The following is a 23,458-nucleotide window of genomic DNA, read 5'->3' as shown; positions in this document are numbered from 1 at the left end:
TGTCTGGCTGACATCTCTGTCTGGACAACTGCACATCACCTCAAGCTTAACCTGAATAAAACCGAACTCCTCTTCATCCCAGGGAAAGACTGCCCTCGCATGGACCTGTCAGTCACTGTCGAGGGCATCACAGTATTGCCGTCGTCAACTGCGAGGAACCTGGGTGTAATCCTCGATGACCAACTATCCTGCACCCCCAACATCACTGCTGTGGCCCGATCCTGCAGATTTGCCCTCTACAACATCCGCAGGATTCGGACCCTCCTCACAAAGGATGCAACGCAACTCTTGGTCCAAGCACTGGTCATCTCCCGCCTTGACTACTGCAACTCTCTCCTGGCCGGACTCCCGGCCTCTGCGATTAAACCATTGCAGCGTATCCAGAACGCTGCAGCACGCCTTGTATTCGATCTACCCAAATTCTCCCATGTGACCCCCCTCCTCCGTGACCTCCACTGGCTCCCTGTTGCAGCACGCATCCAATTCAAGACGATGACACTGGCCTTCAGGGCCATCAATGGAACGGCACCCATCTACCTTCAAACACTGGTCAAACCTCATGCCCCGAAGCGAGCACTTCGCTCCTCTACTTCAGCTGGCCGGCTGGTACCACCATCGCTGAAATCAAACAAATGTCGCTCAGCAAAGTCCAGACTCTTCTCTGTTCTGGCGCCTCAGTGGTGGAACGAACTCCCGACTAATGTCAGGACAGCTGAGTCATTTGCCATTTTCCGAAAAAGGCTCAAGACTCACCTGTTCAGACTTCACCTCGACTAGCATGACCCCCCCCCCCAAAACAAAAAAAACCCCTTACCTATAGCACTCTGATCGTAGCACTGTTGCTCTTGAACTACTAGTTTACTCAGATGAGGATCTAACACTTGTTCTATTTTTAGCTCTTACTTTATCAGCAATGATTCGTTGTGGTTTCCTTGTTTCCTTCTTTTGACAAATGTACTTATTGTAAGTCGCTTTGGACAAAAGCGTCTGCTAAATGACCTAAATGTAAATGTAAAAGATAATTTATTTAGGGGCGTGGCCAGGGTGACGCCATGACTGCGCTACTATTTTGAACCTTCGCCAAAGGCATTAAAGCTGTTATAACTTAGGTGTTTCTTCTTCGATCTGCTCCAAAATATTCATGCTTGATAAGAGTCACGTCCTGAACACAACTGCACTGCAATTTTGACTCGCAGTCAGAGCGGCACCCAATGGCAACATGAAATGTGACTGATTTTATGCCCTTTTTCTGAGGTTGGGCGTACACACATGGAATATTTTTTCCTAGATAGACCATGTTGAGATGTACAAAAAAGCCTCTTGAACCCACCGCCTAAAGTCAACAGCAAGTGGGCAAAAAAATGTTTTTAACCAACTGTAAAAAGTGGGGGAGGGGAGAGAGAAACACTAACACTGACTTTTCCATAGTCACGGCACGGCACTACACGGCACGGCGCGTTTTTTTTGCATTTCCACTACGGTTGGGCTTAGGGTTAGGGTACTTTTTTTGTAACGCCTCGGCCCTGGTTCCAAGCGGGCCGAAGCTCCACTAAAACGTGACGTCAGCCGACTGCCTTACACGGATTGGCCAACGAGTGTCGTCACTGGAAGCGTCATAAATGCGACGTCCGTCCAGACTGTAAACACAACTCAACCCCGGCATTTTTAAAACCGGCTGCTCTGCGACAACACGTAACCCGTCATATTCGAGAAAAATGGAATCGCAGAGAAAGTCAACGCCATGGTCGGTTGACGAGGTCCACACGTTCCTCTCTTTAGTGGCCGAAGAAAGAATTCAAAGGGAGCTCGACGGCACAACACGAAATGAAAAAGTGTTCAAGGAGATCGCCCAGCTGTTGGCCGCACACGGGTACCACCGTACGCTTCAGCAATGTAGGGACAAGTTAAAAAAGCTCAAAAGCGATTACTGGGCCATAAAGGACCACAACGGCCGAAGTGGGGCCAATCGAAAGGCCTGGAGGTGGTATGGTCTGGACTTGGCCACGTCGTTGTTACGGACAATGATCGAGGATGGTAAGTGTTTTGTGACTTTTGTCTGTAGTAATCGTGAAAATAACTGGTTACGTAACCAGTTGGTGCACAGCTCACTGAAATGTATTTACTCGTGTAAAAGTTTGGTTGTTGTCTGTTGTACACAGTGAGCTAGCTACTTTTAGCTATCGATAGCAAGCTAAGCTAAAACTTCCGTCCTGTGCTAGTGTGCTGTATCTTGCTCTTTCACGTGTTGCCATTCTGTTTTGTGCTTGTACTTAAGTCGTCGTGTGTATATTTTTGTTTTAGAATCCCTTCCCACAAGTGAGGAGATTTCCGACGACCCCCCACGTTCCCCTTCCCCTACCCCAGCACCACCAGCAGCAGCTTCGACGCCAGTTGAAGCTTCGACGTCAGCAGATTCTGGTCCTTCGACGTCGAGCAACACACAGCGTGTGGTCACAGGTAAGAGACAGGGCAGACATAATACATAATATACGCTGGTCTGAAATTTAATAATACACTCTTACGAGACCGTTTGGTTTCATTTGTACAACCGACAGTGTCTTTTGATGTCTACATCATGTGCCTTTTTAGCCCTAAATGTATGTCCCCAGAAATATTTTTACAAGCCTGCTTTGGTTAATTACCCACTATTAATATTTTTCTTTATTGTTGTACAGGGAAGAGAAAAAGGGGCCTCTTCCAGCAGGATCAGGCAGCTGTGCTGAGGGAGATGCAGGCTGAGGATGTATCGCAGCAGGAGCAGAACCGGGCTCAGCGAGATAACCACATTCAATTGCTCCTTGCTGACGCCCGAGATGCCAGACAGTCGGAAGCCACAATGAGGAGGGAGGAGAGTGCACAGACGGCTGCATTCAACCAGGCATTCCTTGGTCTCCTGGGCCAGCTCGTCCAAGCAATGAGTGACCGGCGTACATAAAACATTCCCCTCACCTGGACCTGGTCTCAAGAGACATACGTACTTTGGACTTTGTAAATAGTTGGTTTTGCACTTTACTTTTGTTTTTAATAAATGTGTGATTGTATCAAGACTTTCTGTTTCATTCATTTGTCTATACACGTGCAGAAAAGGGGTTAAAAAGCAAAAGTTAAGATTTCCTACCATATACTTTTACTTCTATTTACATTACATACATTATATTTGTCAGTAAATCCTTATAACCTTGGTAAATTTATGAACAAAAGTGGAGACATATTTGCAAAATACAAAAAGGTTTTATTTTTGGTCAAAACACACAGTAAATGTATAGTGCACATCTCCCATTCTGTACATCAGTACACACATAAGGGCAAAATAAATGTTTAGGCACTTGACAAAAGGTGACGCATCAGACCCTCCCTAACATCTCTGCCCTCCTCCTCTGCACCCTGTGCCACTGCTACCACAGGCTCAACTGCTGTTGCTGCAGGTGTGTCCCATTCTGTCACATAGGTCTCTCCATGATTTTCGCACAGATTGTGCAGAGCACAGCAAGTCAGCACCATTGACTTCACAAGTTCAGTGTCCGAGTCGTTCCTTTTCAGAAGGTAACGCCATCTTCCTTTGAGTCTGCCGAAAGCATTTTCAACAACCACTCGTGCTCTGCTGAATTTTCTATTAAATACTTGCTGTTCGTCTGTCAGTCGCCCGGTGTCCTGAAAAGGTTTTAGGAGCCAGTTCTGCAGGGGGTAAGCGGAGTCCCCTAGGAGGTAATAGCCAGCAGTCACCCCACCAATGTTTCTTGTGTGAGCTGGCAAGTGGTTTCCCCGGCTGGCTAACTCCCACAGTGTAGAGTCTCAGGACCCTGGCATCATGTAGGCTCCCTGGCAATCCAGCAAACACGTTCCAGAACAGCCCCTTTCCATCAACCACACCTTGGAGAATGATGGAGTGCCACCCTTTACGGTTAAAATAGTCACAATGATATTCCTGTGGTGCTATGATAGGGATGTGTGATCCATCGATGGCACCAACACAGTGTGGGAGCCCCCATCTGTTCTCGTTGTAGGCAGCTATCTCTCTGAATTTCTCCTCATTAGGAAAACGGATCTGCTCTGGGACCAACACCGTCTGTGCTGCAGCACAAAACTCCTGCACACACTGTTGTTATGCTGACTCCAAAAAGGTGTCCAATGCTTCTATACTCAGGGCCAGTAGCAAGCTTCCAGAGTGCGATAGCCACTCTCTTCTTCAGGGGCACACATTCACGGAAGCTGGTGTCTTGCCGCTCCATAATCGGGCGCAGTTTGTTGCACAGGAAATCCAACGTTTCTTCGGACATTTGGAAATTCTGCACCCACTGCGTGTTGATGAAGCCAGGGACAACTATATCCCACCACTCGGAGGCTCGGTTAAATGCCCAGACCGACGGCTTGCGGCGCGACGCAAGTCGAGAACCATCTGAAACACACACATACAGCATACACATTTTAATGCTTTATAGTGATAGCCAGCAGCCATTATTGTGCACGACGACTGCTACCAAGCTAGCGATAGCAACATTAACTTACCCCCAAATGTCGTCTTTTTGCAGCTCGTATTCTCTCGTCCTCGGCTTCATACTCCTGTATGGCTTCCAAAACCTTTCTGTACTTTTTAATTGTATTTTGTCTCGCCGCCTGGATTCTTCTCTGGCTCTCTTCTTTAGCTCTGTGTGTGACAACAAACCACAGAGCGAGCAGCAAATACACGATCGCCTCGGTGTCCTCCATTGTTGGTGATGGTGTTATTTTTTTATGTTATTGTTATGGTTTTGTGCGTGCGTCGCGCGTAAATGACGTCACGGCAGGTTAGCACCCGTGGTATGACGACCCCACCCACGTCGAGGAGATACTATGGAGGTACTAGTTGTAATGGAAAAACACCCAAAATCGGCCGTGCCGTGCTGTGCCGTGTAGTGCCGTGCCGTGACTGTGTAATGGAAAAACACTGGGGACTCAGAGAGATGTCAGGAAGGCATGGAGGAGATGTGACCTCTGTCACTGTTTAACACCAGATCAACAGTCAGGATATTTTCCACACCTGCTAATGACTTTATGCATTGTCTGATCTGCTCCAAACTTCACATGCACCTCAGACAGCTGTCAGTTGAACCTTCGCCATTAACATCAAAACTATTTTAACTTTAGTGTTTCTTCTCTCATTTGCTCCAAACTTTCCATACTTGATTAGAGTTCCTTCCTGAACACATCTGCACTGTGATATTCACTCACAGTCAGAACGCCACCTACTGGCGACAGGAAATGTTATTGATTTTGTGACAGCCACACCTGATTTTTTTTTTACATATTCCTCTCATTTCAGCCTGCAAGGAGGACACAGGGGGGGGAGGAGAGATGTCAGGAAGGCATGGACATCTGTTATTACTGAAATGTAGTTTCACTTGTGACCGCAGCCACTCCACGACTGCACGTGACAGATAGATGGCTTTGAATGTCGATCACTTGTGTCTAAACTTGCGCCACGAGGAGGCGGCCGCAGCACAGGTAGGCGACTGCGACGCTGCCGTGTGAACGCAGGCACTCCACAACTGCACAATAGAGATGGATGCCTTTGAATGTCAATCGCTTGTGTCTCAACTTGCGCCACAAGAGGCGGCCGCAGCACAGGCAGCGTCCACGACACTGCCCTGTGACCGCAGGCAGTCCACAACCGCATATGAGCGAGGGCCCGTCATGACACTGCTATGCAGTTTTGATTATGATTATTATTAATATTATCAACCACATGAGATGTTAGTTAACAGATTTAACTTTAATAGCACATCATGAGTCTAACAGCCCACGATCTAGCATTTAATATTAGACTCACACAGGAAATTTGCATTTTCTACCAAACATGCTGTTTGTCAAAACTAAGAGCCAATCAGCTCTTAGATGAGGTGAGAGCCAGGCGTTTCCCATCATGCCTCGTGGCTTGCAGTCGGTTGAGAGCAACTGCTGCGCCTGGCTCTAAAAACTGCGGCTGCCTTGATATCGTGAGATTATCTTTGCCCACGTGTTCATGACGTCAGAGCAAGTCAGGATCAAGTCAGACACAAAACTTTCCAGCATGCACTGTGCAGACCTGGCTCATCGCGAAAAAAACTATTTTTGGAGCAAGTGTTAACTTACTAGCTTACTTTTGTACGATAGTAACGTGGTTTGCTAATCATTATATAATGTAGTTAAAGTCACCAGTTAACGTTGTGCCCACCTTAAACACATCCGGGACATTAGTAAAGTTAACGTTACTTCCACCTTAATACATCTGGGACATTAGTAAATTTAACATTACTGTCACCTTAAATACATCAAGGACATTAGTAAAGTTAACGTTACTTCCACCTTAAACACATCCGGGACATTAGTAGAGTTAACGTTACTTCCACCTTAAACACATCCGGGACATTAGTAGAGTTAACGTTACTGTCACCTTAAATACATCAAGGACATTAGTAAAGTTAACGTTACTGTCACCTTAAATACATCAGGGACATTAGTAAAGTTAACGTTACTTCCACCTTAAACACATCCGGGACATTAGTAAAGTTAACGTTACTTCCACCTTAATACATCTGGGACATAAGTAAAGTTAATGCTTTCACGTGTTGGCTGTCATACATTTGTGTTGACTATTTCACATGCTGCCATGAGAATGTTTATGTTGCTGGATTTATAATTAACTATTTTCTAACATAAAACAATATCATTTAGTGATAAATATGAATATTTTAATCTTGGTGTGCTGCCCTCAAGTGGGGACATAAATCAAATCATGCAGCTTTAAATAATTACTTTTTATCATATTGTGACACAAAACAAAGACGATGCCTAATCATGACCAGAATGCCTCAATATAAAAACAAAGCTCATGACTAAGAACCAGAATGCTCGACTGTCACCGTGAAGTCAGTGAATATACGGCATTGGCCTGCAGCTTCAAAGCACCCTCAGTTCTTTAAAGCCCCAAAAAGATGCTTTGAAGAACCACTAAGCTTCTTTAGGTATTAGATTGAAAAAAATGCAGGATTTCATATGTTATGTAATCCAGCGGCTGATCAAAGTAAACACAAGTCACCCACATCAAATGCTCATTGAAAGAATTTCAGTGGCTTACCCCAAACATTGGCTCGCCATTTGAAAAATATGCAAACAAGCCAAAGCATGGCAGTAGCAGAGAAAAGAAGCTGCTGATGAATGTGAGGCTTAAGGTCCTGAGTGACGGAGTACCGTCTGGAGGATTCAACCAGCAACACACTGTCCTGTACACAAACGCAAACATTCCTCACTAATACAGCTCCACAATAACTCTTAATCATCACAATATAACATCAAGTCAGTTAAACTTCATGGAAGTCAATCTGCCCATTTAGAAAGCAGAAGTGATGGTCAATCAGTTTCACCTGCTTTGGTGCAAATTAAAGTACACAAGACAACAAGTGCAATGGAGAGGCAAAATCAAGACAACCCCCACATAGGGAATGGTTTTGCATGTGGTGGCCACAGACAATGGTTCTTTGCTTCTCCTTCCTGACTGCTTCTTCTCTAGTTCTGGTTCTGCTGGTCTCCTTGTCACTCTTGGAGCATGAGGTGGAACCTGCAGACGAATCAGGTTGCACAGGTAGTCCAGCTCCTCCAGGATCCATATCCATACGTGAGGTCACAAGAAGGTTTGCTGAGTCTCCCAGCACAGTCTCAAGAGCCTGGAGGAGATACCGGGAGACTGGCCGGGCATCAACCCAGTACCAGTGCCAGTATCTGCTCCTTTGTGGAGGTGGACCAGGAGGAGGAGCACCGCCAAAGTTCTATGACATGACCTCCAGCAGGCTACTAACGTTTCTGACCAAACTGTCAAAACTACATGAGAGTGGCATGAGGACCCCACGTCTCACAGCCCATCACCATGCAGCTCCAACATCAGGATTGGAAGGTCCACCATTGGTGGCCCGTTCTCTTCACAGATGAGAGCAGGTTCACACTGAGACCATGTCCTGTGCTCACGCTGTGGTGAACGTGATGCTGCTGTAACATCATCCAGCAGGACCGGTTTGGTGGTGGGTCAGTGATTGTCTGGGGAGGCATATCCTTGGAGGGCCTCCTGGTAGTGGGTCCTGGATTCCTCCTGGTGCAGTGGGCCCTGGGTTCTTCCTGGTCCAGGACTAGCCCACCCTCATGTGGCCAGAGTGTGTAGGCAGTTCCTGGATGACAGGATAGATGCCATTGACTGGCCCACTCATTCCCCTGACCTAAATCCAATTGAGCATTTTTTTTTTTTAAGCAGTGTATAAAAAGAATGACCATCATGTAAACTATATTTCCAGACAACAGCCATGTGTGACATTTATAAACTTTGTATTTTCACTGTAAATCCCCTTGTAATGTCTTTCTCAATGACATTAAGAAACACAGATTATACATGAATTTGTGACTTCAAAAACTGTATTTTATTTGTTCATGTTGATACAAAGCTACAATGGAAGGTAGACTTTGATCACTCTGAGACATGTCTCAACCCTTGCCTGTATATAAGAAGTGGATGTATCATGACGTCACCCATTCGTATGTGGACTATCGTTTTGAAGAGTTCGGCATTTTGGCGTTCAGCAGCCCAAACGTGGAAAAAAAGGCCACTGAGTGAAAGAATTCAAGGTTTTGGAGTAATTCTCCCATACAGATCTGGTGTCTCTTCTGGGACGATTGTGTCTAATGTTTTAGACTACTTGTAATGGTTGAAGATTCAGAGTGTTTTGTAAAGATGTGGCAGTCTGAGCTTAACCGTTACAGACACGTGTCTGTAAAAAGAAGATGCTGGGGAACAAAGAAGCTACACCATAACCTAAAGTACTCCAAATTCTGTGACCCATCAGATCTGTGACTGAAGGGGCATCTGTAGATCATTCTAACAAATCCACACAGAATTGGAAGATTATATGTTTTTTCCCCCTCCAAACAGATTAATAATCCTCTGACACATACAGTGGGGGAAATAATTATTTGATCCCCTGCTGATTTTGTTTCTTTGCTGAGTTTGGTGACTGTGGTCCCAGCTGCTTTGAGATCATAACCAAGCTCCTCCCATGTAGTTCTGGACTAATCCTCATCCTTCTCATGATCATTATCTTGTAGCCCATTCCAGCCTTGTGCAGGTCGACAATCTTGTCCCTGATGTCCTTTGAAAGTGCTTTAGTCTTGTCCATGGTGGTGGAGAGGTTAGAATGGCAGAGATTGATTCTGTTGACAGGTGTCTTGTATACCCATAATGAGCAGAGACTGTGGCTGCGGTCGAATCGTTCAAACATTAGGTCCTAACACCTTTTCCTTGACCTCTGGGGAAAACGTCACAGGGTTAAAGAAAGTGGGAAGGAAACTCAAAAGGATTTAGGAAAAGTCGACAGCGGTGCTCAGAGAATCCGACCGGACTTTCACTATCTACGTCATTATAATGCTGCTGATGATTGACAGCTGATGATCTGCACCGGTGATTGACGTGCGTCTGCGCTGGAGAAACTACAATAATGGACGACAAAAAGCGCGTCGTCCACTTCTCTAGTGGTGCTGTACAACACTTTACTGTGTGGAATCAGATACAATTTTCAAACTTTCATTCCATTGGTTTCCATCCAATTTTCTTTTTTTGGGTTCATGCAGGGGACATCCTCGTCATGTACAGTATGTGGCCCAACAGGCCAGTATTATAAATGAGACAGTGAAAAGTTGGCTACCACGGTCGTCAAGTGTTAGCCAAGCTTACATCTATCTTCCCAAAGGCTTCGCCTGGAGTTGGGACAAGATGGCTTTTAGGTAAGAGGCTGGACCACATCCAGATTCTTCTAATCGCACCAACTGGGTAAACATCAGAACAGTGTAGAGGAATCCCTGATGTGTAGATGGAAAGAGCTTTCTAAAAACCTAAATGCAATAATTGCAAAAATCAACAATGGGTGTTAGCAAACAGTTGCCTAATTATTTCCTAATCCAGCAAATACAAAGAAACAATCCTTTGTAACCATTAAAGCATTGTATTTACCTGATTAAACGAATGCCGTGGTAACACCAAACAAGAAGCAAACGTTTCGATGCAGTGCAATAGTATACAAGCAATGCAAATATGCGAATGCGCAAAATATAATGTGGCGCCCGCCGGGTAAGGATGGGGAAAAGGGAATGTGGGCAAGTGATCGATGGTGTGTACATCGCGCCCTGGCATGCGAGAGCAGCGGGGCACTTTGAATGCTCTCCCTCCGCAGAGGACCAGATAAGGAGTTCCGATGAGGGAAGCGGTCTCACCTGTGCGGCGAAGGCACAGCTGGGGAGAGTTGGCATAACGAGAGGGGCGGAGATAAAAGGAGGAAGAAATGCCCAGAAACGCCGGAGTAGCTACGGCGAAACATCGGAGAGGTGAATGTGGAGAGTAAGAGAGAGACACAGAATAAAGTGCTGTGTATGACCCCCTTAGGACGGAGAACTAGGGATGTGACGCTCGAAGCTGATGTTTCGAAACAGTGTCGAGCTTCCGGAACGCAAGTGTTTCGGACAGTGTTTCGAAATGTGGTTCAAAACGCCCTTGTCACGTGACCACAGGCTTCGTAGTGTTTCATTCAGGTTTCAATCTGTTTTCCACAGGTGGCAATTGCCTAATTAAACAGCTGGTTAATCTAAAACACAAAGCTCCAGAATGCTTAAAAGCCTCTCAAACACATCTCATCTTTGTGGGTTTTTGTGAGGAGAGAGATTTTGAGAGATATTGAGCCTCCTCAGAGCCATCAGCATCATCATCATCATCATCACCAACATCCACATCAGACAATTTATGGGAGTTGTTTGATCATCGTGTTGGTGAAACGCAAAACATTCAGAGCGCCACTGCAGATGCCAAAGTGGAAGTTCTGTGTGTCTGTCCAATTTCAGTGGAGAAATATCTGACTGATGCCTTCATCCCAAGAACAGCTGACCCGTTGAAGTACTGGCAAGAGAGGAGAGTTGTTTATCCACATTTAAGTGTAATGGCAAACAAATATTTGTGTATTCCAGCAACAAGTGTGCCTTGTGAAAGGATTTTTTCCAAGGCTGGGGAGGTTTTGTCCAAAACAAGAAACCGACTAAATGCCAAGACTTCAGAACAACTATTATTCTTAAATAAAAATGTATCTTGACATACATAAAATGTGTTTTTATTTGTCCATGTTGAACCTGATTAGCATAGCCTAACTTTCCCAATTCGTTTATCCTTTCCCTACAACATGTTCTCAAGAAAAAGCCTGGGCCATCAGCCTACATTTTAAAACAGAATCATGTAGGCTACTATGAACCTGAAATAACAAAACATCTGGCAAATTTCGATTTAAAAAAATTCTATTTAAAAACACTGTTCGTGGCACTTCTTGGGAATTGAACACCGGACTTTCGGGTGTACGACGCGATTGTTCACCATTCGGCCACGTTACTTTTCGCGGTTGGGCTGACTACCTGACAGCTATTTATATTCTCTGTCTGAACCAGTTGAGTTTCACAGTCAAATTGTCATGTTAGCAAAACTGGCCACTAGATGTCACCATGGAGAACCAGGTTTCGGATTGTTTCGAAACCTCGACACAATTCCGGCGCAATTGCTTCGAACGCTTCGCTGTTTCACAAAGCCTCGTTCTGCCCATCCCTACGGAGAACCCTGCTGGCTGCCCGACCCCCGGATCATCTGAGAACCCCCCTGTGTACCGACCCACGCCTGCCTGACCGCCATTCCCTCTGCCGAACCCTGGACTGTAGGACTACCCGAGCCCGGACACCGAACCCCGCACTCGCCCAAAGACGCCGCCTCATCTGCCCCCGCCCCCGATCTTCGCGCCCCTCCTGACGGCGCCGCCCGTGCGCAACCACCACGCCGACGGCCACGAGGACCTCACGGCGGCCCCCACGCTGCACAGCTCCAGCCCTATTCCCTTAATAAACTTGCAAAAAGCTGATTGTAGTGTGGACAGTGATTTGTTTATTGAGATTGGTCACGTGGCATCCCTCCCCACACCTGAGGGTGCCACAATACATAATTTGTATGTGGAGAAACCAGAGACTGTCTGTGGTCCCCCAGAGGTCTAGATAGTAGCTCACATTAGTCCAGAGACCAGACCAGACTATGTGGAGGAACCAGAGACTGTCTGTGGTCCCCCAGAGGTCTAGATAGTAGCTCACATTAGTCCAGAGACCAGACCAGACTATGTGGAGGAACCAGAGACTGTCTGTGGTCCCCCAGAGGTATAGATAGTAGCTCACATTAGTCCAGAGACCAGACCAGACTGTCTGTGTTCCAAACAACAAGGTCTCTGCCGTATTTATGTCTAGATGGCCTTATTAGGAGTGTTGATGGAGCAGCTACAATGTTAGCATAGCCTAGCACCCATCAACCAGACTCCATTCAGAAAACCAGCGTTTTAAAAGTAGTTATCTTGCAGACAGACCTAACAAAGCATACTGATCACCATCATTATGTACTTATTTCAGCATCCTTATCTAGTTATTGATATTAAATCACAGCTAAAAAGTTTATTTTGTGTTCTCCCAGCTTTGGTAAAGAGTCTAAAGTTTAAAAACAAACTGCTGTCTTGCCCTCCAGCAAACCCTGTTGCAGCAATCAAGCTGAGTGAGCCAATCAACAGGCCCACCTGTGCAGCATTAACACAGACACAAGGCTCGTTAGAGATGAACTGCGCCTCGCCTGGAAAGTAGACGAGAGCAGGCGGAGCAGCAGGAGGCGGAGCCTAAAAGTTGCGCTCCAGTCGAACAGTTTCCATCGACCTTCGAAGATTTGACAGGAAGTCATAGAAAAAGTTGCATCTATACAGTATAGTAGTGTATCTGCTGTTAAAGTAAGTAGTATGCATAGTGCACATAAGTGCACATAAGTAATGTTTGACAGTTAAACTGTATTAAATGTGTATCTGTGTTTCTTTTTTATATTTCTGCCTCTTAAAGCACACCGTAGGCTAATTGCTCATTTTGATAAGGGCTATATTAATAACCTCTTTTATTGTTGTTATTATGATTATTATTAATATTATCAACCACATGAGATATGTTTGTTAACAGATTTAACTTTAATTGCACAACATGAGACTAACAGCCCACGATCTAGCATTAAATATTAGACTCACACAGGAAATATGCATTTTCTACTAAACATGCTGTTTGTTGTCAAAACTAAGAGCCAATCAGCTCTTAGATGAGGCGAGAGCCGGGCGTTTCCCATCATGCCCCGGGGCTTGCAGTCGGTTGAGAGCAACTGCGGCGCCTGGCTCTAAAAACTAAGGCCGCCTTGATCTCGTGAGATTATCGTTGCCCACCTGTTCATGACGTCAGAGCAAGTTGGGATCAAGTCGGACACAAAACTACCCAGCATGCACTGTGCGGCAATCGTCGGCGATTGATTCTGCGCAGGCCTGGCTCATCTCGAACGAGCCTACACACAGACGCTGAGGGAGGGGAGAGAGGGAGATGATTGCTCACAAACACATAGGCTGCGGTGGAATAGTCTATTTTGCTTCGGAAGGTTCCTAACTGAAAAAGTGACCCGGACATAAACAAGTGGCCGCCATGATTTTCAGTGTTCACCCAAAAGCTAAAAGCCTATTAAGACAGTTTTTTCTCACCACTGTCGCTGTAACGCTTGCCCCTGGGTGATGTTGGGACTTTGAAATTGTATATAGTCCTGCTCAATGTGTTAAGTGTCCTAAGATGACTTCTGTTGTGATATGACACTATAAATAAAATTGAATTGAATTGTTGTACTTAACCCAGGTGTTTCTGAAAACACGGTGCAAGTAAAAATATAGTGTGAAACATTTAATGTTTGTAGCTCCGAGGTATAGTGGTGCTTACTGTTTAAAGTAATTGAGTAGCCCTCTTATAAAGGCCTATATTTAGCACATTGCTGTACCACATGGATTTGCGTGTATTATCCTTTTGCTGTAAGCTTATCATCCCCTCATCAGTTGGAACTCTGCATAACTGCTTGGCAGCCATAGTGCATCATGAGAGGGACTATGCAGAGAGAATGTTGACAAGATATCCGGGCATGTTCCAGAGGTTGAAAGTGCCTCTAGGTTTTGCCAGGTATGTTTTCAACTGTTTCACAGTCAGTTAAGCCAAATTTTATGGCAGATGTTTTTTGTGCCTATATGCCAGGGATTATGAGGCTACACTGAGCTAATATGGTTATCGAGGAAATGTTGGCATGCATTTACCATGGTTGTATAAATGTTGGTGTTTGTACCAAATTAATGTTTCCTCCTGACCTGCACATACATCCAGAGGTGTTGCATGTAGGCCAAGGTTAGTATTTTTTTTGCATTAAAGCTGCCATTTTCCGTCTTGTACTGATGACTCAAAACTCGTACCATAAATTAATGATTTTCAACTAATACTACGTCTCATATTCATACTGGGACATGTTGTGAAGTTGTTTTTCCGACCAGTATCTTCTCTACATTGAATTGCGGATCGTAAACTAAGCATTGTTTATCTCACAGCTTACTGCTCACAAAGTCCAAGAGCCAGCAGTGATCAGTAGCGACAGTAGCATGGTCACAACGGAAGCATGGTAGTGACGGAAGCGTGGTAGCGATGGTAGCATGGTCACAACAGAAGCATGGTAGTGACGGAAGCGTGGTAGCGACGGAACCGTGGTAGCGGCGGAACCGTGGTAGCGACGGTAGCATGGTAGCGACGGTAGCGTGGTAGCGACGGTAGCGTGATAGCAACGGTAGCGTGATAGCAACGGTAGCGTGATAGCAACTGTAGCGTGGTAGCAACTGTAGCACGATAGCAACTGTAGCGCGATAGCAACGGTAGCGTGATAGCAACGGTAGCGTGATCGCAACTGTTCACTAATGTTAAAATATTTACACACACCTACTGTCATTTTGAATAGTCTAATCATCAATATGTTCATAGTGTAATAACAATAACAATATTAGTTGTCATTGTGTTATTAAAAAAAATGTACTTAAATATTTTTAAAATGAATAACGGATAAATAAATCAATAAAAATGAATAATATGAAATAGAATGATACATTGACTAATGATGTCCAAATATCCCACATCGATGTTACAATATTTCCACATACCTACTGTAACTGAAAACATCATCTAATCATCGATATTTTCTTCTATAATAATACGATTTGTAAATGTGTTATTTAAATAAAAAAACGTTTTAAAATGTAAATGAATAATAAATAAACGAAGAAATAAAATGAATATTATAAAATATAACAATACATTGCCTTTAATGATGACCAATAATCCCACCTAGGTATTAAAAATAATGACACAAATAATGACACATTGTAGCTGAGGACTTTTTGAATAGTCTAATCATCAATAACCAATCGAACCAGCCTTTGCTGAGAAGACCCTGCTTTCCGAATGTTTTGGGTCCGACTTTGTTACGCAAGAGATTAAGTGTGTGTGTGTGTGTGTGTGTGTGTGTGAAGGTGGAGATGTTGGAGCGGAGCGTGCTGAACTGCTGTTGCGAGCAGGCAGAGCAGCATGTGACCGCTGGCGGAAGGTTGAAGGCTGGGGAAGCTCCGACCGACCGACCGTCCAATGTCAACATGCCAACCTTCTCAGTCATGTATAAAGGAGCTGTCATCATCAGCAGGTAAAAGGCTGAGTGTGAGTGACGGCGTGTCTCCGGACGGAACCGCGTGTGATTGTCGCTGCGCCGTTCCCCGTTAACCGTGTCCGGGCTCAGCGCGGAGAGGAACCGTTCGAGATCACTTTGCTTAAAGCTCGCGAGCGTGATGCGTTTGTGCCGTCATCTCGGTAACGTTCCGCCGAATAGGGTAGAGCAGCCGTCATCTCGTGCGCCTCACTGTATTAATGATGGTCGTTCTGTTGCTTTCATAGCTTTCATGTTCTTCAAACAAAGTTAGTGGAACGATGTAGCTGCGGTCACGTGATGGTTGTAGAATAATGTTGCCAGTGAGATGAATCCTGATCAGTCAGGTGGACTTCCTGTTGATTTTCCAGATGCTGTTTGTGGATCAGTTCATACAGAAGACCAGCGTTCGATACAGTGTGACTCAAAGTCTGTTGTGTTCACGCGGATGGAATTGTTGTTCCAAACCTCACGTTGCTTTTGTTGGCTGCAAGATGATGTCACCGATGAAGTTTTCAAAGAAAGTTTCAATAGATTTTCTCAGATGTCGATGTCATAATTCCGTTCATGCCAAAGCATAATGGGAATTGATTGATTGTTCAATTTGATCTCACAGGAAATTTTCAGATCGTCCCATGCCCAATCATACTTAAAGGTTGAGTAGGTGATTCTCTTCAGAAACAATTTCTGTTATATTACTTGAAATCCTTGCATACCGATGCAATGAATACATTAAATGCTTAAAAAAATGTCATTAGTGTCCGTGGCAGGACTGTAAAAACACCGTCCAATCACTTTGTTTCGACTTTGTGGGTCGGCGATGCGTTCAAAGTCAAAATCTCTGTTGTTTTTCCAAATGGCCTACTCTGCCTTTAATTCATGAAATCATACAATGTTATTGTGATTTTTTAAACAATTTGCAAAGTGCTGTTATGATAACTTATATTATTTTATTGTCTTTCAACTGCAAATTTGTGAATTGCAAATATGCTGGCTAGGTTAATCGTGACATGAAAATGTTCGTATCCCATGGCTAACTTTTTATCCTATCTTATAAAACAAATGTTGACACACGGCATCATTTGCAGTAGAAAAAAGATCAGTTGAAATATATGTATCACAAAACAAATTTAAAAAATATCGTACGCTAATAATATCGTATGGTGGGGCCTCTGAGTCACACGGCTATTATTAAATACACCTGCACTCTTCTTACTGGGACATGTCAAAATGTCTGATGGGAAACATGTTATGCTGATGGAGTTTGCTGTGTTGTGATTATGTGACCAGTTATGTGACCAGTTTCAGGTCAGTATCTCAAACGGTTTGCCCGTGGCGTCCATTTGAATTTCAAGTGCCACACCCCTTTTTGACCCATTGGAATTTGGCATTTCATTTTTTGGCATTTTTGGAGGCCCATAACTTCTGTTCTTATAGTGATAGAAGGCTCAAAATTGGTGTTAGTTCATTGTAGTTTGTACTACACAATTCTGAAGGCAGAATCAACAGTCCTTACTGTTTGGGTGAGAGGTGGGTCACCAAAATCCAATTTTTGTTTGATGGCCAAAATTATTTTTCATTTTTTGGGTGCCCCTAGCACCACGATTAATGATCATATTTATTCTAAATGGGATTATTTGTTATATTTGGGAACTTTTTTCTTGCCAAAATGAATTTGAAGGGTATGGTACCACTGGTGGGGGTTTTATGGGGGTCCAAAAACCCTTTCGGGGAGAGGTGACTCTTTTGGAACCTCATATTTGGACCCCAAATGACCATGTGGGCACTTGATGATCCTAATGGGATTTATACCAGATAAAGATACATATTTGTTCTTTCTTTTAATGGAATAAAACCTTCGACTATGAAGCTCCATAATATGAATTTTATTCTTCATAATGCACCATTTTGGACATTTTTTCCAGAAGTCTGGAATGTAAATCAGGGAGAATTTAGTGATGATAAAGAATGAAAATAGTGGAAATAACTTAGTAATATGCTCAGTGATGGCAAACAATTAAATATTAAGACTGCTGGCCATTAATTTCCTGAAAATCACAAATTAACCCCTTATCCTGATGAAAGAGACCCGCCTGCGACAAGTGACTTGCAGCACGAGCAAGTCTGCAGGCCACTGATGCAAACCATATTCTGACAACAATGGAGATGTTTCAATGGCCAAAATAAAACATTAAGAACATTACATTCTTCTTTGTTAGTGCAGAAGATATTAAAAAACACGAGGAAATGGACGAATAGGAGAGACGTTACGCCTCGGCCAAAACGATCAGTGGAACACAATCGCATCATTGCTTTATACCAATTTCCAAAAATATGGAAACCCCCCCCCGGATGATGACCTTATTTGGAGTGTTGATGGAGCAGCTACAATGTTAGCGTAGCCTAGCCCCTATCAACCAGACTCCATTCAGAAAACCAGCGTTTTAAAAGTAGTTATCTTGTGGTCTTGCAGACAGACCTAACAAAGCATTACTTCACACTTTCTACTGATCACCATCATTATGGAGTTATTTCAGCATCCTTTTCATCTGGGTATTGATATTAAATCACAGATAAAAAGTTTATTCTGGGTTCCTCCAGATGTGGTAAACCACCCCACGTGGGTCATGCTAGATCCAGTGAATCCAGTTTGGTAAAATCCACGAGCACCTCTGGATGATGTCATGAACTGTCAGAGCGGCGTTTGGTTTCCTGGTGGATCTGGGACTTCAGTAATAGTGGTGATTTCAGCCATGATGGCTGGATCCCTTTAAAATCCAAGAGTAAGGATACATTGCAGCCATTGCTTGATTGCTTATCGGATATAAAAACTTGGATGGACATACATTTTCTCAACCTTAACGAAAACAAAACCGAGATTATTATGTTTGGGCAAAATGTTCATGATTTTTCTGCTGGTTTTCTGGGCCCACTTACTCCTAACTCCCGCACTCATGTCAAGAACCTTGGAGTAACAAAACGAGTTTCTTCCAGCTTCGACTCTTAGCCAAGATTAAGGCCTATCTTCCTCCCAAAGACCTAGAGAGAGTGATCCATGCCTTTATTTCTTCACGGCTGGATTACTGTAATTCTCTGTATGTTGGTGTCGACCAGTCATTGCTCCGTCGCCTGCAGCTTGTGCAAAATGCTGCCGCTCGTCTCCTGACTGGAAAAAGAAAGCGCGACCACATTACACCAGTCTTGGCCTCGCTACACTGGCTCCCTGTCCGCTTCAGGATTGATTTTAAACTTTTGTTATTTGTTTTTAAAGCTTAAAATGGACTGGCACCGCTATACTTATCTGAACTTTGAGGGGCGTTCACACCGGACGCGATAGACGCAAATTGAGCGGCAACTCTACATTGAAAATCAATGTAAATGGCGCGATGACACGTATTCAGACAGCGGCGGCGGGAATGGAGCGTCTGGCGCGATGAGACGCGGCGTGAATGAAGCGAATGAAGCGAATGGCGCGTCTGAAGCGAATGGCGCGTCTGAAGCGAATGGCGCGTCTGAAGCGACGCAAATAAAGTTGAAAGTATCTAACTTTTCAGGCGGCATCGCGCCGCGACATCCAATCAGCGACGAGTTCAAGCCAACAGACAGATGGACAGGCGCTCCGCGGCTGAGATGGACGGGCTGCATTCCCAAACAACCCGACTCCGAGAAGACCGGACCCCGGCGCGACGGGGGGCGTTACCGGCCTCACACCGTCCGCAGGCTGAGACTCAATCAGAAGGACTCAGGCCCCCGAGCAACAACGGGCAAGCGGTCTTCCGTACGCCACATTTCCCACGTCCGCCCGTCTGACGGGGATTCGGCTCTGGGCTCTTCCCTCTTCGCTCGCCGCTACTGAGGGAATCCTGGTTAGTTTCTTTTCCTCCGCTTAGTAATATGCTGAGGTCGTAGTCGAATGTGGCCCCGACTCTCCCTGGGGAGAGGTGCGAGGGACGTGGCTCCCGGAGGAGGCTCACGGACTATGGCATCAGGTACCCTGAGGCGGCGCTGCCCTCGTTTTCCCCGCTAGAGCGGCACCGGTTCTAAAATGAGCGTCATGCGCGAATGAAGCGAATGACACAAATAGTCCAAAATGATCAAGCGGCGCGTTACAAGCGTCTAAAGCGATTGTATTCGCGTCTATCGCGTCCGGTGTGAACGCCGCATTACACTGTCACACTCCAGCCAGAGCGCTGAGGTCGGCAGATCAACTGCTCCTGAAAGTCCCCAGGACCAGACTAAAAACCAGAGGGGACCGAGCCTTTGCAGCGGCTGCCCCGAGGCTCTGGAATAGCTTGCCTTGGCATATTAGATCAGCCCAGACCCTAGAGGTTTTTAAGTCCCTATTGAAGACCCACCTGTTCTCCATGGCTTTTAATTCAGGCTGAGCATGACACCCGTCAACTGTATATTATGTATATTTTTATTTATTTATTTTTATTATTCTCATTGTATTGTATTGTACTGTTTTACTGAACTGTACAGCACTTTGGTCGACCATTGGTCGTGTAAAATGTGCTCTATAAATAAAGTTTGAGTTGAGTTGAGGAAACCTGGTAGGGGTCTACATGGAGGGAAGCCCTGCCTTCTCTCTGGGGCATCTAAGGTTCTCTCTCTGAAGGGAAAATGGAAGTTAAGTTTGTGATGGACTTATTCTCTCCTCTGTTGTCTCTCCATCCTCCTCACCCCTCCATCTCTAACAGGACACTAATGGGTCCATACGGAGTAGACCGAGCAGTTCATTCCATGGAGTTTACAGACTGTGAGAACGGCCTGGGTAAGTTTTTATCTGTTCATGGATAGAAGAAAATACAAAGTAAACATATAGGTATTATTGTGTTTCCTACAGGTACCGATGTCCTCTTCATATCTGTAACTGGTTCATGGTGATGAGGGATAGGGTCCTCTCGAAAGGTTTCATAGTTACATAGAGTTCTATACTGGACTCTCATATCTGGCTCATGTGTTCCTCCACGTATATAAGGTAATGGTATCGGTCGGCCGATTTATGGCATTTTGAAATGTTAGGCATAGGCCAATGCCTGCGCTCACGAGGCTGCTAAACAAAAAATGTCTGCAGACACATCTGTGGGCAGCCTTGTGGAGCCGTCACATAACATTCTGCTTGCCCCGGCCCCGCGAGCTGCTGGCCCCGTGAGCTGTCTTGTAGTATTGTAGTTAATGGAGAGTCTTCTCTGCGGCGAGCGCAGGGGCGGCTCTTGTGGGGGCCAGCAGCGTGGTGAGTGGAGTGGACCGGTCCGGTTCCGCTCACACCCCCAGTCTGAAGTGAGGTCCTACCACTGATCAGTTATAGGTCTGTAGTGTAGTTGGGTTGCGCCTCCTATAGCAATTTTGTATCAATTTGTTGTTATTATTAATAATTATTTCAAGGTTCTTTATTTATCATGTGCACAGATGAGATGCAACTAAAACGTGATAACAAAATCATGATATCGGCATTACAGATCGGCTATCGGCCACCCTGCTCTCTAAATATCAGCATCGGCCATTGAAAAACCCATACGGGTCGACCACTAATATAAGGCAGCACTCAGCGCAGTGACGGGCACCCAAACACACCCACCACGCCGCAGACCACTTACTGCTTATCATCTAAGCTGCTGTATAGCTGACCTGGGAAATGCCGTGACCCATTCACTGCTCCCAGATGTTATGGCAAAGGAGGGCTAGCAAACAGTTTCTTATTTCCGCAGACACAAAATTATATTATCATTCATTTTGAGTAGTGTTTGTGTCACTTGATGAATGAAAGTCCTTTTCATTCTCTCCTTTTAGCTCTGTTTGGTCTCCACCAATTCTTTTGCCGCTAAAAACTCCACTATGTTCACCAGCTACTCTCTGGCTGTGTCTGTTTGCATGTGGAGCAGGTAGTGTACGGTGGATTTATCAGAGCTGTTTCACTGGAAACAGCTGGCGGCTGCTGGAAAGAGGCTGATGACACTGAGCCCAAACAATACAGTTGTGCGTGATGAAGCCAAAAAAGAGGCAAAGAGCTGAAAGGCATCTGTGGGCTCAGTTCTATGAGTGACACACATGACACATAGTCATGTGATCCTTTAGTCGTGATTCTGGTGGACTTTATTCCCTTAGTTTTTATAAACATATATACACAATAATTACATGACATGAAATACATCATACAATTATGAAAAATACAAAAAAATAAAACAATAAAATCTTTCAACTTCGAGGAGGGACGGGAGGAAGCTATGCTTATCACACATTATTTGAGGTCCAAATCAAATGCTCAGCTTAAACTAACAACATCTATTGTAGCTCCATCCAATACTCTGTCACCCTCCACTAGCTGTCATCGGTGTCTGATTTGGAATAGCTGAAATAGTTGAAGTTTTTTTTTTAAGGGATTTTCTCTGCAGAGTAAGTATCCTTGTTAAGTATCAGTGTGGTTGCTTAGCAGGGGAAGTAGGTCACGGTGCAAAGCCCTAACCCACTTAACTCAGCTGGGTTAAGAATGCAGGGAGTTGCTATTGTTTTGATCCATACACCACCACGCTGGCGGAGCTTCTGCCTACGCAACGACTAGCAGTATAGTGTGATGCAGGGAGGAGTCCAAGAACCTGGGAATGAGTTTCCTGTTGCCATACCTTCAAGTCATGTGTTGTTTGAATGTGTTTCTGTTTAGATACCTGAAATAAGGCCTTTCATCCTGTGACAAGTTTTTACAGCGTTTTTTCTTTTTTTGGACACAAAAGTTGAAATATGTTTTCAGGTGAGGAGTTGCAGCATGCATTGAGATAACACTTGGCCCAGCCAAATGGAGCAGGATCAGGACCACAGGAAGGAAGTGGTTAAGTAGTAAAGCCCACCTCTTGCTCCATTTGATTGGCTGCTTGGACCAAGTGTGACATTGAAGAGCAGTGAGACTCTATGCTGGCGCTGAAAAGTTCTAAAATCTGCTAGAAAAATGCCAGAGGCAATCACACGGCAGGCATGCCATAAAAAAACAATGGTTTTGTAGGTAAAGTGTTTCTGGCGAGGCATCCCTTGTGATTGGCTGTCTGATCGTAGTCTGTGGGCCCTAGTTTTGTGGCGCAGCGCAGGGTGGCGGAGCTGGTGTAATGCAAGTTTCAACCGTGCCTTGCGCAAGGTCATTTTGGCAGTTTGGTGGATCGCCTGCGCCAAGATGGGTGTGGTGGCGCAGCAGGGGGAGGCGTCACAGATTCAGTTTGGCGCAGTGGAAGTTTCGTGGCAAAAAGCTACGAGACTGCACCGAAAGCTCGCCACCTCCAACCTGGTCTACTCTTGGCATAAGGCGAATTACAGTTGGCTGACCGGCCCGCAGTGCGCACACGTCACCAAGACCTCACAGGCAGGTTTCCACAGTTCCAGGCACATTTAAATGCAATAAATAATCACAACAAGCACTTTTTAATGCAACTAATTGAATCAACACGTGAATTTATATCTATATAGATTGTCCCGTCACATCTAACGTCAGATCAAAGGCGGATGGCTCACGTAACGGAAACTCAGCCTGACTGAATTAACACAGCTGAAACTTGGACCAAAACATCTCCCTCTGTCTCTCCTGTTTTTTATAGCTATCCACTGCTAATAAAATGCGTCTATGCCTGAAAAAATCTTAAAAAAATGACAGCAGCTCGTGCCTGGTCTCCCGCCTCGGCAGCCTGTTGTGTCTGTGGAAACGCGCAACTTTGCCGCAAGCTGGAACCGGAGTTGGGGTTGCAGCTAGGGCCCGACCGATATGTTTTTTTCAGGGCCGATACCGATACCGATATTTATGAAAATGGGAGGCCGATAACCGATATGTGCAACCGATAAATAGAAGAA

General features: G+C 44.9%; 2 protein-coding genes across 7 annotated transcripts in view; both read left to right on the top strand.

Moving 5' to 3' along the window:
- The window catches only part of LOC311030465 (syntaxin-binding protein 4), a gene marked incomplete at its 5' end in the record, with an annotated part of 313,894 nt that overhangs the window by 29,941 nt on the left and 260,495 nt on the right, over nucleotides 1-23,458 (top strand). For 3 of the 5 annotated variants that reach the window (XM_084036231.1, XM_084036228.1, XM_084036227.1), the window contains 2 exons: nucleotides 15,468-15,628; nucleotides 20,329-20,402. In XM_084036231.1, the coding sequence (XP_083892357.1) occupies nucleotides 15,468-15,628; nucleotides 20,329-20,402 (235 nt within the window). Of the gene's footprint in view, nucleotides 1-13,949; nucleotides 14,077-15,467; nucleotides 15,629-20,328; nucleotides 20,403-23,458 lie in introns of those variants that run through there. The other 2 variants (XM_084036230.1, XM_084036229.1) reach the window with 2 other exon arrangements.
- Nucleotides 1,650-4,091, top strand: LOC311030484 (uncharacterized protein). 2 transcript variants are annotated; one of them, XM_084036253.1, is made up of 5 exons: nucleotides 1,650-1,744; nucleotides 1,895-2,034; nucleotides 2,302-2,389; nucleotides 2,426-2,457; nucleotides 2,676-4,091. In XM_084036253.1, exons 1-5 carry the CDS (start codon nucleotides 1,716-1,718, stop codon nucleotides 2,933-2,935), a joined length of 549 nt encoding a protein of 182 aa, XP_083892379.1. In that variant the 5' UTR covers nucleotides 1,650-1,715; the 3' UTR covers nucleotides 2,936-4,091. The 2 variants fall into 2 exon arrangements, 1 of the variants encoding a protein (XP_083892379.1); XR_014598988.1 differs by lacking the exon at nucleotides 1,650-1,744 and having other exon boundaries at nucleotides 1,898-2,034; nucleotides 2,302-2,457; nucleotides 2,681-4,091.

This window comes from Eutrigla gurnardus (assembly GCF_963514095.1).
Source record: "Eutrigla gurnardus genome assembly, chromosome: 20".
In the NCBI taxonomy this organism is placed as follows: Eukaryota; Metazoa; Chordata; class Actinopteri; order Perciformes; family Triglidae; genus Eutrigla; species Eutrigla gurnardus.
Note: the sequence above shows the minus strand (reverse complement) of the source record. Positions and strands in the feature narration are given on the sequence as shown.